Source organism: Chenopodium quinoa, unplaced genomic scaffold, assembly GCF_001683475.1.
Source record: "Chenopodium quinoa cultivar QQ74 unplaced genomic scaffold, ASM168347v1, whole genome shotgun sequence".
Classification (NCBI taxonomy): domain Eukaryota; kingdom Viridiplantae; phylum Streptophyta; class Magnoliopsida; order Caryophyllales; family Amaranthaceae; genus Chenopodium; species Chenopodium quinoa.
In genome coordinates this window covers 6430673-6446077 of record NW_018743920.1, presented here as the reverse complement: position 1 = coordinate 6446077, position 15405 = coordinate 6430673, and the positions used below count along the sequence as shown (strand labels likewise).

The 15405-nt window shown below is 38.3% G+C and overlaps 1 protein-coding gene across 1 annotated transcript; it reads left to right on the top strand.

Annotated features, from left to right (window-relative positions):
- Window positions 1–1206: 1206 nt before the first annotated feature.
- Window positions 1207–6484, top strand: LOC110688199 (protein AIR2-like). Its single transcript, XM_021864913.1, has 7 exons — window positions 1207–1731; window positions 2348–2470; window positions 2562–2720; window positions 3616–3777; window positions 4392–4508; window positions 5514–5621; window positions 5990–6484. Exons 1-7 carry the CDS (start codon window positions 1417–1419, stop codon window positions 6422–6424), a joined length of 1419 nt encoding a protein of 472 aa, XP_021720605.1. The 5' UTR covers window positions 1207–1416; the 3' UTR covers window positions 6425–6484.
- Window positions 6485–15405: the final 8921 nt, after the last annotated feature.

Sequence of the window (15405 nt, the reverse complement as noted above, 5' to 3'; positions counted from 1 at the left end):
TGGGTCAATTGCATTTGTTATCGGGATTAAAAGCAAGTTCATTTGATTTAAAGTTGTCAGACTGTATTTCCTAAATAAAGTTGGTATGCGGGTTTTGAATTAAAAATTTAGTTTACCGAAGACAATTAAGTTAAATTCTAGTTGATTTCAATCAACTTCTCAAGTTGGGTAATTTGTGTACCTTTTTTTATGTGGCACTGATATTATAATTTGCTTTTTATATGCTCAAGCATGGCAATATAACATAGACAATGTTATGACCCTAATCACCAGCTTCAAGTATTGTCTAAATGAATATAATTTCATAACATATCAATACATATGACAAACTTACTTTTGGTGCATAATCAACCTTCAAACTCGGGGTGACGCCACCACCCAACAATTTTGATGTCAATACCTTGTGATTACAATTGAGTTCAAAGATAATAATATGCTTTAAAAAAAAAGGTTGTGTGAAATCGAGGTGATTGGTTTTTTTTTTTTTTTTTTTTTTTTTTTTTGTTGGGTGTTCCACCCGGTTCACCTTTTGAGTTAATTCGGATTCGAGAATCAATTTTGGGTGGTTAGGTTTCGGATTGGATTGTTAATATACTACACATACAATTTGTTTCCTCACTCAGAAGTCGAAAATTATGTATTCATAACATAACGCTTTGGCGATCTCGAGGCAAACTACCAAACCGGGCGTTACTTCATACTTGTGCAACGTTTTGGTCTACATTGCCCATTATAACACTGTCCAATATAACTGCATACATATGTCGTTAGTATTGTTGACCAATTGAACGTGTTTTCTCAACCATTAAACTAATTTATCCATCGCATAGGATCCACAAAAGAAATATTCTAAGTAGTCGTTTAATTGATGCATCAAGTACAAAGCACTAAGTCGTTAAAATGCTTATAATTTAATTTATTTGTTTGTTGTTTTATTAATTTATGAATATATGATACTGCATATAGATGTGTACCTTGAACATTATATACACCTGATGCAACTTATAACTTTTCGTTTTTTGTTTTTTAGTCACACATTACACCAAATGCATATTATATAATACTCCATTAAAAATTACAAAGTACGAAATAGTAGTTTAACTTAAGTGAAATTTTCCACGTCAACCAAGCAAGTAAAACAACCCACTCTTTCAAGTTTCAACTCGTTATAACCTGTCCTTGGTTTTTTTTACTTTTAAATTTTTTTCCTAAAAAATACCTGTCCTAGAAAATTAACAGATACCATTCGGAGACGTGACATCGTACAAACCCTAGATTTTTGCAGACTGCTGCTATTCATCTGATTCACTCAGTCACACATACATCAATAAAAATAGAAAAAAAAACCGCCCCAAATTCATCGAATTCAAACGATAATCACCAAATTAGGGTTTAGGGTTTCTGCAAACCCCAGCAATGGGGAAGCGATCAAAATCGAGATCGAAGTCGGAATACTCAGAAGATGAAGAAAACCATAAATCTCGTCGTAAATCTTCGTTCGTCTTCATTGATAGTGACGATGAAGAAGCTAACGAAGATTTGAGCCTCAAAATTGTTGAGAGGGCTATGTCACGCGCCTCCAACGCCGCCAATGTTGCAGGTGGCGACGATATCGTCACCACTGAATTGGTGGCGTCGGAAATCGTCGGGAAGAAGGAGAAGAAGGAGAAGAAAGAGAAAAAGATGAAGAAGAAAAACAAGGGCAAAAAAGTTGAGACTGAAATTCATATGGTTAAGTACTTTTCTATGCTCTAAAGTTGTTTATTTTGAATATATATACATAATACATGTAAATTAATCTATAGTTATTGCATATTTCCGCATTTATGATTGATATTTGTATTATATATATAAATTAGTAGTGTGCATTATATGTTATGATAGATTGCTGAACTTTTGTATCAATGTTGGTTGAAGTTTTGAATGTCAAGCTCAGTTGCAGTCGCTTTGATAGGGAAACAAATTTATTTGGTTTAATATTGGATATGTTTATGAAAAGCGGTGATCTTTATGAGTATAGAGGGACTAATGGAACTCAATTATATAGTTATGGCTATGCTTCATGTGGGTGGGCAGTTAAGCACCGAGCAGCAGATATTTCATGTTATAGGCTAAGCTGAAATAAACCCATGAGTTGGGATGTTAATTGTCGTCTCATTGAAATTAATATTCGGAGGACTTGTTATAGTTGTGATAGTCATAGCATCTGAGATGATGATGAGATTTCTGGTTTTGAAATTTTTGCGGATCATGTTATGTAAACACTGTTTAGAGAAAGGGTATATCTTGTGAATTCAGATCATGTTTCATGTGCTTTCTGATTGATTGATTGATTATATTGTTTTAGGTCACACCGATGAAGGAGGAGGATAAAGTGGAGGCAGCAGACGATGCGGAAGTGGTTAAGTTATCCGAATCAGATGGTGTTGACAACTCCAATTCTAATAATGTTGTTCTACGAAAGCTTCTTGTGAGTGTGATTACTGGCCCTGAATGCCCATTTTCGGAAGTACATTTTACTGTAAAGGCTTAGTCTCGTATGTCTCTTTTTATCCCCTCAGCGCGGACCAAGATATTTTGACCCTCCAGATAAGAGCTGGGGAGCATGTTTTAATTGTGGTGAGGGTGGCCATTCAGCAGTTAATTGCACGTCGGCCAGGAGAAAGAAGCCTTGCTTTATATGTGGGAGTCTTGAGCACGAGGTGAAACACTGTCAAAAGGTATGTAGAGAGGAAACTGTAAGAATATGATTGTATTTGTACTTTTTGGCTTCTTCCATTTTTTATAAGCCAGGTAACTGAATAAGTGTTCCTGATATTCATATAAGCTGAGGCAAGCTTGCTTACTGATGCTTTCTCCTATGTCTGAAGTCTGTTGAATAGCCTAAATGTTTGATATTTTAGCACTATCTAGTATCTATAGCTGTCGTTTGTCTATTGATATAATTAATCTATTTCTAGGATGGCTTTAACAGTTCAATCTAGTCATCTACTAGGAATTGATATAGTTTCTTATTCATCATAGGAGCTACTCTGTTTTGATTGTCTGGTTGGTTGTAAGCTGACTTGGTAAATTCATTTAAGTACTGAAATGTTGCAATGTTTGGTTGATACATATCACTGGAACTCGAAGGTTTTTTGCTCAACTGAATTCTAATGTGACATGGGAGGTTCTTTACCTTCAAAGGTGCACTAAAGTCCAATTTTTCATGTCCCCTTTTTGTAAATCAACCATATTACCCATTATAATTGATACTTTTACACCTGTTAGGGAATAGGGACTCTGAGGATATGATTATGTTTCTGCCTATGATTAGTTGGAAGGTTGGTATATGTCTGAAATACAGCTACCCATGGATATAACTCCAAATCTCTTGCTTCCCAATAATTTTATCCCGCCTGCATTCACGGCTTACTTAAAAGTTGTATTTGTTGAAACTGTTGAGCTATTAAGGTCTTGAAGCTGTCATGTCTTTACTCTATTTATAGTAAGATGGACAGCTATCACTTTCAGGGCTATTTGTTATCTTAATGTGTTGAGAAGTTTCTTTGTCCTTCCTAGTACTGTTTGAAGTTTTCAAGTCAATGTTTGTAATTTCTGTGTGCAATGATGTAGGGAAAGGATTGCTACATATGCAAGGGAGAGGGTCATCGTGCCAAAGATTGTCCTAAAAAGTTTAAGCGCAGTTCTCAGGCCTCAGATTTGTGTTTAAAATGTGGTGCTTCTGCTCATTCCATGTCCTCATGCAACAGTGGCTACTTACCTGATGATCTCAAGGTCTTTTTTTTTATTTTTTTTTCTCTCATCCAGCTGAATTTCTGCAATGAAAAGTGGAAAGGATTACTTGTAAAAAAGGCAGCTGACCAAGCAATCATACTAGGAAATGAAAATGAAAATTTAAGGGGACTATTTTTTTTTTTTTAGAAAAAGTTAAAAGAGTATTTCATTGAAATATTTTCTTCTTTGTAGTTCTTTTTTTTTTTTTTTTTTTTCAATCCAAAATCTTGGACCACTTGAACCCCCACCTCCCTTTGGCCTAACCAAGCTTGTGTTAGCTTAATAAAGTATTTCTTTGCATAGACAAGTCAATAAAATCACATAAATATTGTGCTGTCTTTGCACTATGACTAAAACTGAGACCGGAAGCATTGTTGTTCTATGCTAAGTTTATGTAGTTTAGACTTTGTGCTTGAAAGAGTTGAGTCATAGTTCAATCCTAAACTAGTATGACATTTGTTGAATTATTCTGAACTTGGGATTTGGGTAAATATAACCATAGATGACTATAGAGAATGCACATTTGCATTCTGGGAATCTTATTTGTGATGGGGTGCTTGTCTTTTTTAGATAGTATCTTCCTGACCATACTTATTGGTTATAAATGTTTCCAGGGAATTCAATGTTATGTTTGCAAGAGATTTGGGCATCTTTGCTGTGTGGACTATTATGATGCTCTTTTAAGTGAAGCTTCATGTTTCAAATGTGGTCAGTCAGGACATGATGGACAGGTATTGTTTCTATTCTCTTGACCTGCATCATGCTTTATGCACTACTTTTGGTCCAATTGATGACTTATTATTTGTGAAAAGTGGAAGTAATGCTTTGTGCTGGGGCTCATGACCTTGTTCAATGTTATTTCAAAATTTGCTATGAAATTTCTTCTGTTTCTTTGCTCAGATATTTTGCTATACTAATGTTCATTCTTTGCCTCTTTGGCACTTTGTCATTTCTGTATATTCTTGTACTTCATCGTTGTTATGCTGATTATACTGCTTTTTATCTAACTGCCATTTGTGTTCTAGTATTTTATTTTTGATGCTTTCTCTATGTCATAATGCTTATAGGCTTTTTTCTTTCCAACATTAAAGTCATATTTGCGTAACATTCTCATACACCCTTAATAAACTTGAATCTTAAGAAGAAATTTGAGTTTGCATTTTTCTGTGATTTTAATTAAACTTGAATGTTATATATATTAGCGGAAGGAAAAGCTTAAGTGATGAAAATACTTGGAAAAACACCCAAGAGTCTCACTTATTTACAAAAGGAGGAAGTGGAGGATTATAAGGATATGAATCATATAATCAGCGAATCCTGGACATTGATGGGACACAAGCCTTAGGTTAGCAGGAGATACAAGTAAGAAAGCTCAAGCTAAAGAATTACTCTTGATTTTATTTACAAAGGCAAGAAAAATTCTTCATGTAACAGGAGTTTAGCTTAATAGCGTCAGGAATTGATTTGCCTGATATTCACAAGTTGCTTTAATTCCTTTGCTTTGCTTTTGAGATCTAGTTTGATTCTCAAGGGGTAACATTAAACTTCCCTAGCTTTTAAAAATTGCCCTGTACACTGAATAGGCCAATCTTGCAAATACGCATTGCAAATGTTACTTAAGTACTCATCATTTTTTGGGTTGTATTGCATCCATTACTTAAGTGTTGAGGTCTAATTTTTTTTAATTTAGAGGATGCCTTTCTAGCTTCATGTGGATCTGACTATTTTCTTTGCAGGAATGCAGAGGATCACGGGGAGAGACATCATCTGCAGGTACACCCACATCATGTTTTAAGTGCGGTGAAGAAGGGCACTTTGCTCGTGAATGCACAAATTCTTCTAAGGTACTTTCTTTAGGGTAAATTCAAGTTTATCTCTGAGATAAATTTGTGAATATATCTCCACTCACAACCTAATCATTTTCTTTTATTTTTTAAATGATAAAAGTAAAATAGTAAAGTGGCACAGAAATCAATGCATAAAGTTGTGAGGAGATAATCTAAAATGTTGATCTTTGAGACTGGGCTCCCTCCTTTCTTTAGTTGCATTGACACTTCACTGATTTGATTTAATTGAACTGCCTATTCCTGGAATAACTTCAACCTTCTACCCTTCATCTCTGCTGCTTTATTTGAATCCTATAACCTTAATTTCATTATATTGATGATTTGGACATCAGTGACAAGTTTTATTTTCTCTTATGCGGTCATAGGCCAAGAAAAGAACTCGTGATTTATCAACTCCAACCAAGAAACACCCTAGTGACTACAAGACCAGCAAAGGATTTAAATCTGCCCCACATGATTTTGGCAATACCCATAAGAGATTTGACAACGGAAGTCCTACCTGGTCGAGCAAATCTAACCGGAGGAGTGGCTGGATGACAGATCACCCTGGTGATCTTCCCCCTAAAAATGGCTCATGTGGCTGGAGGTCTCCTTCTGCACCTAACAAGAAGCACAAGATATTTGGTTTGACTGCGGGTGGTCAAGGTTCAAACACGCAGTCTTCAAAACGACGGAGTAAGTTCAGTTCTGGTACTCCAATTAAACAAGGACATTCAAATCATTATCCACATAGATTTTCTGCGTCAAGGTTTGGTAACTCTAGTAGTGATGGGACGAGGAGAAGCTACAATTGGTGGTAGTAGCAAGTATAACAATTGTATTGGGCTTAAATTTGTCTTGATATGTATGTGTTTTTTCCATCTAGATGTTTCCTTATTAGCAGTTAGCAATGGGAGTATCATAGATCTCTTATTATATTCAATTATATTTATCCAAATTTACAACTATCGTTTCATTAAATGTAACAATTCAGAAATTTTGGTCGTGGAAGCTAGGTTTTGTGTCATCTATTGTATTTTTTTTGAGTTTAGAGAGCCATAAGGATGAATAATAAGAATAGATTTCAGGATTTCCTAAAATTGGGTAGAAAGCTATAACCAATTGAGCTCAACTCACTCTCTAAATTTAATTTATACCCATACTCGAAAATTTTCTCCACAAATCCAAGCAAAGATGAGTTGAATGACTATGTAACAAAACAACATAAAGAATTAAGAAGAAACTTATTTGTCTATTTAGCTATAATTTTTTATATTAAATATAAATATGATTGGGTGTTACGTGAATGCAATGTGTTATCAATTCATCATCCACTTTTAGTAACGTTTAGTTTGAAGAACTCTTCATCGACATGACCTCCTTATAATAGGGTGTTATTTACGCGAAAAACTCTTCATATGATAACTTCTCTATTTAAAATTTACCTATATTGTAACTCCTTAGTAATTGCACAATAATTTGCAATTTAGTTTATAAGAATTTTTTTACACTACAATACCTACCAACCAATTAATATACAAAATAATATTTACATCAATTATAATTTGATTATGTACAGTAAAATGAATAATTACTACCTCCCATTTATCTTAATTCTTTTGCTTCTGTAAGTCATACTTAAGAGTCCTTTAAAAGCATATGAATGTGCAAATTTTGTTTTTGGTACATTATTTTCCTCTATTTTTTGTATTGGATTGGTTTTGAGTATGTGTATAATTTATAATTCTCATTTATATTATGCTATTAGTACAGTTCCAATTATTCTTACCCTTCTCATATAAAAATATTTTGATCAAACTTACAAATTTTATCTTTTAAATTGTAATTTTAAAGGACATCCAATGGCTTTGTCAACGGAGCTAGTAATGAAAGCATTTTTACTTTTTATTTTATTTATTTATTATTTTATTGAAAATGCCTATAAAACTTGTAAATATCCTCATTCCTTAAAAACTTAGACAAAGAAAACTCTAAACCCACACCAACAAGGTCTTCATATAAGTAGATAACCCATACTTGGCACAAAAAAGACAAACAATAATAGAATAACCCAACCGAAGAAAACAAGAAAACTATAAGTACATACGGAGTAATAACACAAATAATACTTGTAACAAGTCAAAGCTAACTTAAGTTGTTACAAAGAAGAAGACACTAAAAACAATAATAAGTGATACTTTTGCTAAGAAGAAATGTTACAATTACCAAATTTCTGGACAAATTCGGGATACCCCCACACCACAGAAACTGATAAGCTATACGTTGATGATGAATTCAACCCGCTGATTGTCTGTTGCTCCTTAGGATCTTCATCAATATCACAATCTCGAGGCTTAAATGTTATATTACCCTTTAAATTTCCAACACACTTAGCACCAACCATAACATTCAAGTCAACTATCAAAATAAGTGAAGCAATGGATGGCACAGCAATCACAGATTTTCTCAAAGGTAATTCATCACCACCCTTAACCAACACTGACTTACTCTTTTCATATTTGGTGGAGTAACTGTAGTTGCTATATCTACCATGAATACTCCCATTAACACAATATTCAACTCCATTTGCGGGCATCAGTGTAAACATTACTTTAGCTTGGACTGCATCCTGAACAATCGTATAATAACCATGTTTACCAGGAACTACAGAACACACACGTCTGTCATACCAATGCACAACTTTTCCATCATCATATCATCCTTCAAATCAAAAGAAATAGCAAAATTCTAGTTACATGCGGTTATAAGATGCCAGCTTTTATCTCGTTTAAACTAAAGTACCTCATTGCCTTACACACTTCAATTTCTCCAGCAATGCTCGAAAAACCATCAAAATCATCAAAAGAACAAATGAATAATGAATATGATTTAAGAAACATTTTTAAAAAAGTTGTGAAAAGTCAAATGAAGCAAACAAAGAAGGATAGAAAGGGTACAAGACATGACACAAAACACAAAAAAACGGGTTAATGTAAAAGATTTCTAACCTATTTAGGTGTAACACATTGGAAACATTCAATTAAACAACTTAACACAACACATTTGCAACCTTTACATACCCTTAACACATGGGTTGACTTTTAGGTATAAACAACATTCTTGTCCCTAAACAATACTATGTTCTTTTACTAAAATAATTGAAAAAAGGACTTACTTTCCACTAAGAATCTCATTTACACTGCAAGTGAATACCTATAAAATTAACTCTTACATATTCATTATAAAATGGTTTGAACTCACTGAATTTTTTTTTTTTATGATCATGGGTAAATTTTTTTTTTAAGAAAAAAATTAAATATGATTTATAACCGTTATAAAATTACTTTTAGCATTTTTTAGTGGGTCCCGCTGCTGCATTATTCATTTTCAGAACTCCTCAAGACTTGAGAGGTTCTTGTTCTCCTCACTAGTGTGAAGCATTTTTTTTTCTTTTTCAACCCTTATTTCTCCTCGTGGGGAGTTTTTCCCTCACTGCTGGGAATGCTCTTATGTCTAATCGCAAATAACATGAAACGTAAGTAGTAAATAAACCCACCTCAAGCCTCTTTGGTGTAGAGAGATAATCTCTTTTCAATACTTGATGGGAAGGGCTTCTTACGCGAAGGCTTCTCAATGTTCTCATCACTAACCGCGTCTTCCCAATCTAATTCTTCATTTTCACTATCACTAGACGAAGGAGCATCATCCCACTCTCGTAGATAGTTTTCAGGAAGCTTATCAAATGCTTCCAAGTCACCCACACCAACATCCGGCATTTTTGCCCCACAATTTCCTTTTCATTCACAGCATGATAAGTTGTATCCCTAGCATCGAATTCCAATTGACTAACAATATCCTCATCATCATCGAATTTCAAATTGGCTTGGATTTCTAATAGCGAGTATACTGGCACTGCTAACACACACAACTCGTGGGGTCCCCAATTTTTAAACTCAAAGACTCGTCAAAAAACTCATGACATACTTTCCTATTCTTATGTTGGATTGATGCTCGAAGTTTTAATTTTACTTCTTCGGAATCAATTTGATTATCACTCCAGCACTAAGAAAAGTAATGCCTACATAGGCAAGTATTGCACAATGATATATTGTGAACCCCATTTCAAGGGAGCTTTCAAGCCTAGGAAATTTCGGTGTAGTGCGTTCGACATTGTAATCGAGGATGAGATGTTGCAAAATGTCATAATGAACTTGACGAGAGAAGCTTAAAAACTTCCAATCGTCAAAGAATACAACATCTTGGATCCTATCTTTGAGTAAAATATGTAACTTGAGGTTTTTAGGAAGACATCGAGGGGTACCTAATTGAGATTTCCGAAGGATGATCCAACTTGAAGAGGGTAAATACATTTCCCTTATCATAGACTAACCTAATATGACCGTATAATTCAATCACACAACTATCCACAACATTATCATATCTCCTCTTTGAGTGTGTTTCGGGGTTTTCTGAGGTGTCCTACGGGAGAGTTACAGCACCGGGAATGTACACCTGACTTCTGTACCTGCAAAACCACGAAACTCCGGTTGGGTGGAGTTCCGCCTCCGAAGGTCAAGTTAGTATGATTCCGGATGAAATTACCTGCAGAAGGTAGATTGGTTCTCTCGAATTCCGGGAGATTCCGCAATTAATATTGCTCGGGTTTTGCGGGCGTATTTATGAATACCAATAAATGAGGTAGATTCCTCTTTTTATAGCAGATGGGTCTGCTCCCCTATTGGGGGTACAATGCCACGTGGCATCCATTGGTTGGATGCCCATGGTGCAATAGGGTGATGACACGTGTCAGACCCCTATAGGGCCACGTGTCCAGGGTAATTTTTACCCTAAACATTTGCCCCTCACGGGTGCTGACGTGGTTATGCCACGTGGCACATGTGACACGTGCCAACCAAGCAGGAAGGCGACGATTCGCCTCCCTCCCCCTCTTTTTTCAAATTTCAAACTAAGGGGAAAGAGGAGGAGACGGTTCACCTTCTGGGATCTCCTATAAATAGGCATCCCCCTCCTTTCATTTCTCACTTTGTCATTTTTGAGAGAAATTTCTTGAGAGAAAAACCGAGAGCTCTTGACCCCGCCTGCTTACTTGTGTAAACAGCCGTTCTTCCGGATACCGCTTGAGTTACGCAGTCCGTCTCACTAAGGTATCCTTCTGACTCAATCGGTCTTTTTGATTGGATATTTGATTATGCTGCAACCGGCGTTTGCCGTCTGGAGCTTTTTAGGCAATTTTTATAAATTGCGTCTATTGAAAATCTCAACCGGGGTAGACCGTTTGAGTCATATTCTGGCACTTATCGAAGTTGCACTCCATAGACCCTCAGTCGGTTTTCACCGTCTGGGGCATCAAACAAGCAATCTCATTGGTGAGTTGCATTCAATAGACCCTCAGCTGGTGTAAACCGTCTGGGGTGTCCTCAAGCAATCTCATTGGTGAGTTGCATTCAATGGACCCTCAGCCGGTGAAAACCGTCTGGGGTATCCTCAAGCAATCTCATTGGTGAGTTGCATTCAATAGACCCTCAGCCGGTGTAAACCATCTGGGGTATCTTCAAGCAATCTCATTGGTGAGTTGCATTCAATGGACCCTCAGCCAGTGTAAACCGTCTGGGGTATCTTTGATCAAACTTTATTTTGGCCTGCCTTGCTGTTTTCTCAGTCAGTCTCACACCGTCTGGGGGGTGAGCAAGCAATTTCTTTCTAAGCAGTTTTGTTGTGACCCCTGACCGGTCTTTGCCGCCTGGGGTGCCTTAAAACAGCCTTCAGCTTAACGAATACACAGCCGGCCTTCAGGCCGCCTGTATTGGCTTCTCTATTCCTTTGAGCTTTCTTGCGAAACTCAGCCGGTTTATGCCGACTGGGGGGTCTGTGCCCAATCTGATAAAAATCCCAGATTATTTGCTTTCGCCAATCTTACCCAACCAGCTTTTCCCGCCAGTGGTATCTTTGGGCAACATTGGTGATTAATTTTCCTTCTTTTGCCAATTTGCAGTTTGCTCAAAGTGATACCGTTTGGGGTATATTTGGTCAACAACCGTCTCCAAATTTCTATTCAATCTCAAGGTAACGTCTTGGTTGTATTTTTTGGAGTTTATTTTTGATTCTTTTGGCTGTAAATACCTTAAAATAATGACCTCACCCATCACACACACGACACACCACAATTTAGAGGTCAGCCGGTCTCCTGGTACGGATGAGTCTAGGACTGGGGGTGCCGCCTCTAGGTACGGGGAGTCTCCTTGTTCATCTCCGAAACCAACCGTCTCTGTCTTTGTGCAGGACGCAATGACTCGCACAAAAAAGACTGCCTTCGATCCAGAGTACAGGGAGGCAGACTCAAGCGAGCTGCCGCCTAACCCCAACCAGACGGAGGGGACAAGGGATTCTCCGCCTGTCACCCCAAGCACTCCCAGTGATGGGATTTTAGGAATAGGAATGGGAGGCGACGAAGACGCCGCCTCGCATCTTAAAGTTAAGCTGGAACACCAAGAAGAGGGTGCCAGCGACGACGAGACCGCCTCCTCATCCGGTAGAGAGCAGAGCGGCAGCAGCAGCAGTCTCTTGACACCGGATGCTGATAGCGAGGCGGAGGAGAGGCCTAATTGGAATAAGAAAGGCGACCCGTTCCTTATCGCCGTTTCTGCCAAAGATAGGGCAAGCATGGCAAATAATTTAGAGGACTTCTGACGGGCGTTAGAACGGTCGCACATTCCACACTCAATCAAATAAATTTATAAATCCTAAAACTAACCCCTAAACAAGTCTAGTGGTAAGTTCGGAGTCGAACCACAAGGAACGGTAATGTTGGATTGTTCTCGATCTAATGCTTAAGCTACGCCGAAGTCGGTTTATGGATAGTGGACACTACAACTACACTAACACACATATAAAGATCAAGATATTACAAAGTCTACTAGGGGCAAAGATCCACTTTGAACAATTAACAATTAATGGGAATCGATTTGATAATCAATCATGCAAAGAAAGAATTAAAATGGGAATTAATTACCATCAAGAGCAATCTCTCAAATTCCTAGCCTAGATCCCTCATTGACTAGGTGCATAGAAGAAATTTACCCAAAATGCAATCAAATATATAAATTCTAATTCACAATCCCTTGTCAAACTAGAACTAACATGCAATTAAGTTTGCTATCTTGGGAGATCAATCCAATCTAAAACAAACAACATGCCATCATCAATTCAATCAATTTAATCACACAATTATCATCAAATTTATCTCAAATAACTCAATTAACCATAACAAAGCTTCACTCAACACCTAGTAGAAGGAAATCTACTCAAACATGATTAACAAAGCAATTAATAAAGCATAAAGAGAGAAGAGAGTAAGAAATGCTCATTGATATAAAATGGAGATCTTCAAATCATCAAATTCCTCCTTTGATTATCCAAAATCCATGAAAACCATTGTGCTCCTCACTTTCTCTCTCCAAAATTTGAGAGTTTCTCTCTCTAAAAACCTAAAACTAACCTAAAAACTATTCTAAACTGAAAAATCCTTTTTTTTTAATGAGTAAAAAAAATCTATTTATACCCTTTACAAAATTGCTTAGGAAGCTCCGCAAAAAGTCAGCTGAAACGGGAAAAGCTCCGACCGGACTCAGGGTAGGTTCGGCCGAACTCAGGGTAGGTTCGGTCGAACCTCCCTGATCCTTGTTTGGTCGAACTTTCCTGGTTCGACCCCTCCTGTAAACATGCTGAAAACTTGGTTGAAACTGCCTTGGAGGTTCGGTCGAACTTTTCAAAAGTTTGACCACACCTAGGTTCGACCGAACCTCTTAGAGGTGTGGTCACACCTCCTCTTGAACTTCCTCTTCTTGCTTCCTCTTCTTCCCTTTTGCTCCTCATGTCTTTGTCCATGCCTCCATACTTGGCCAAGGGGCCTCCTACCGTGCTTAGGACCGTCATGGAACCTACAAAAGATAGCAAAGATCACGAGAGCATGGGGATGATAAAATTATGCATAAAGATTATCAAAACAAGCGCAAATAAGCATACTTTTCATCCATAAAAGAAAAGGAAGCCATAAGAGGAGAAAAGAGGTAGAAAACCTAAGAAAAACAGGAGAAAAGAGACCAATACACTACCCCTAAGGGTAACATAAATGTCACTCATCAACTTCCTAAAAATTCGCCCGCTTGGGAAGAAATGGAAAATAATTGTGCCGCCTGAGATGGGCACTATTGTTTGGGAAGACGAGCAGCCCAACGCAAACGGGTATTTTGGCTGCTATGAGGCGGCATTCCTGGCTGGTCTCCGCTTCCCCCTTCATAACACAATAAAGGCTATCCTTTGAGGATATGGCCTTGGTATTTGGCAGTTAACCCCCAACTCATGGGTCAACATATTGGGTTACATTTCCGCCTGCGAGATGTAGGAAATCAACCCCGGATGGGAGGCTTTCGCTCACATGCATTACCTGAGCAGAAGTCCAGGCGGTTGGAGAGCCTGGTACACATTGACCACCTATCCCCAGTACCTGCTGACTTTAGACAAACTGTCTAAGTGGTCTGACTGGAATAACAGGTTCTACTTGGTCTCCGCCCCTACTCAAGAGGAGAACCGGGAGTATAGGATATACAACCGGAAGCCGACCCTTTTGGGTCACAAATGCAAGAAGCCTCGTATCCCGGATGAGGACTATGAGCGAATAATAGAGTCTAAGTTCTTTGAAGAGACCACCACAACCCTCTCCAATGGGGACTTAATAAGTGTACCTAGAAATTGGGTACCTAGGCACGAGTTTCTTCGAGACGAGGCGTTTCTGTCCGTCTGTAAGCTTAGCACTCAGTTTGACAAACGTAGGTCACATTAGAGATTGCCCCTATCTTATATTTTGTTCCTTGTTTTATTTGTTTCTCTGACCGGATGGGTTCTTTTGTGCAGTGCGTGGATTTGCAATGTTGCCAGCTGACAAGACACCCGCCAAGTCATCCGCTGAAATCCGCAAGGCAAATGCGGAGAAAAAACTTGCTGCTCAGGCGGCGAAGAAAGTATCTTTATGTTCCTTTTCTCTTTCTACATATATTTCCGTTTGGCTTCAATGCCGCCTGATTGCTATGTTTGTTTTTAGGATGGGAGCAAGGTGCCCCATTCTGTTTTAAAAATAATCAGGCCTAGGCCTAGAGAGGAGCCGCCTGCCTAGAACAAGGCGAGGAAGACTTCCTCTTTGACGGTACCCAGCCGTCTGACGATTGGGGGTAAAACTCTCAAGAACCTCGGCTTGGGGTTCGATTTGTCAAAGAAGCAACCGGATGTTCATGAAAAGGAGACGGCGCCGCCTAGGGCATCCGGTGCTTCAATACCGGTTGAGGGCAGTCATGACCTTCAGCCCACCACCCAAGGTACTCTTGACCCCTTCAACCCTTCTTTGCTTGGCAAGCCTATGCGGGTCAAGTCGCACTCCCATCTCCAGCCAGAAGACTCTTCTGGCAGCCGGCAGTCGATAGGAGGGAAGTATGTTGCCTTCTCACCATCTATTTCTGGTGCAGATCACTCCCCTCGCTGGCCGGATGTACAACGGTACGCTCGGGCCATGCTGAAGGCCGTCCCAAAAGAGGAGAAGAAGACGATCCCAGGGATCCATTCCTTCAATGCCGACCAGGTTCTAGCCGGCCTGTCTGAGGTACATAATCCTTCAATTCGTTTCTTAAGTTATTATGCGGCCTGGTCACTTTTGACACCGTCTGGGCTTTTGCAGTCGATGTTGTGCGTAGAAGGGCTCAAGAAGGCTTATGCCCGCAAGTGTGAGGAGGTA

Coding starts and splice junctions, on each gene's coding strand:
- LOC110688199 (XM_021864913.1), top strand. CDS start 1,417: ATGGGGAAGCGATCAAAATCGAGATCGAAGTCGGAATACTCAGAAGAT. Junction 2,471..2,561: donor TTGTTCTACGAAAGCTTCTT/GTGAGTGTGATT, acceptor TTATCCCCTCAG/CGCGGACCAAGATATTTTGA. Junction 3,778..4,391: donor ACTTACCTGATGATCTCAAG/GTCTTTTTTTTT, acceptor AAATGTTTCCAG/GGAATTCAATGTTATGTTTG.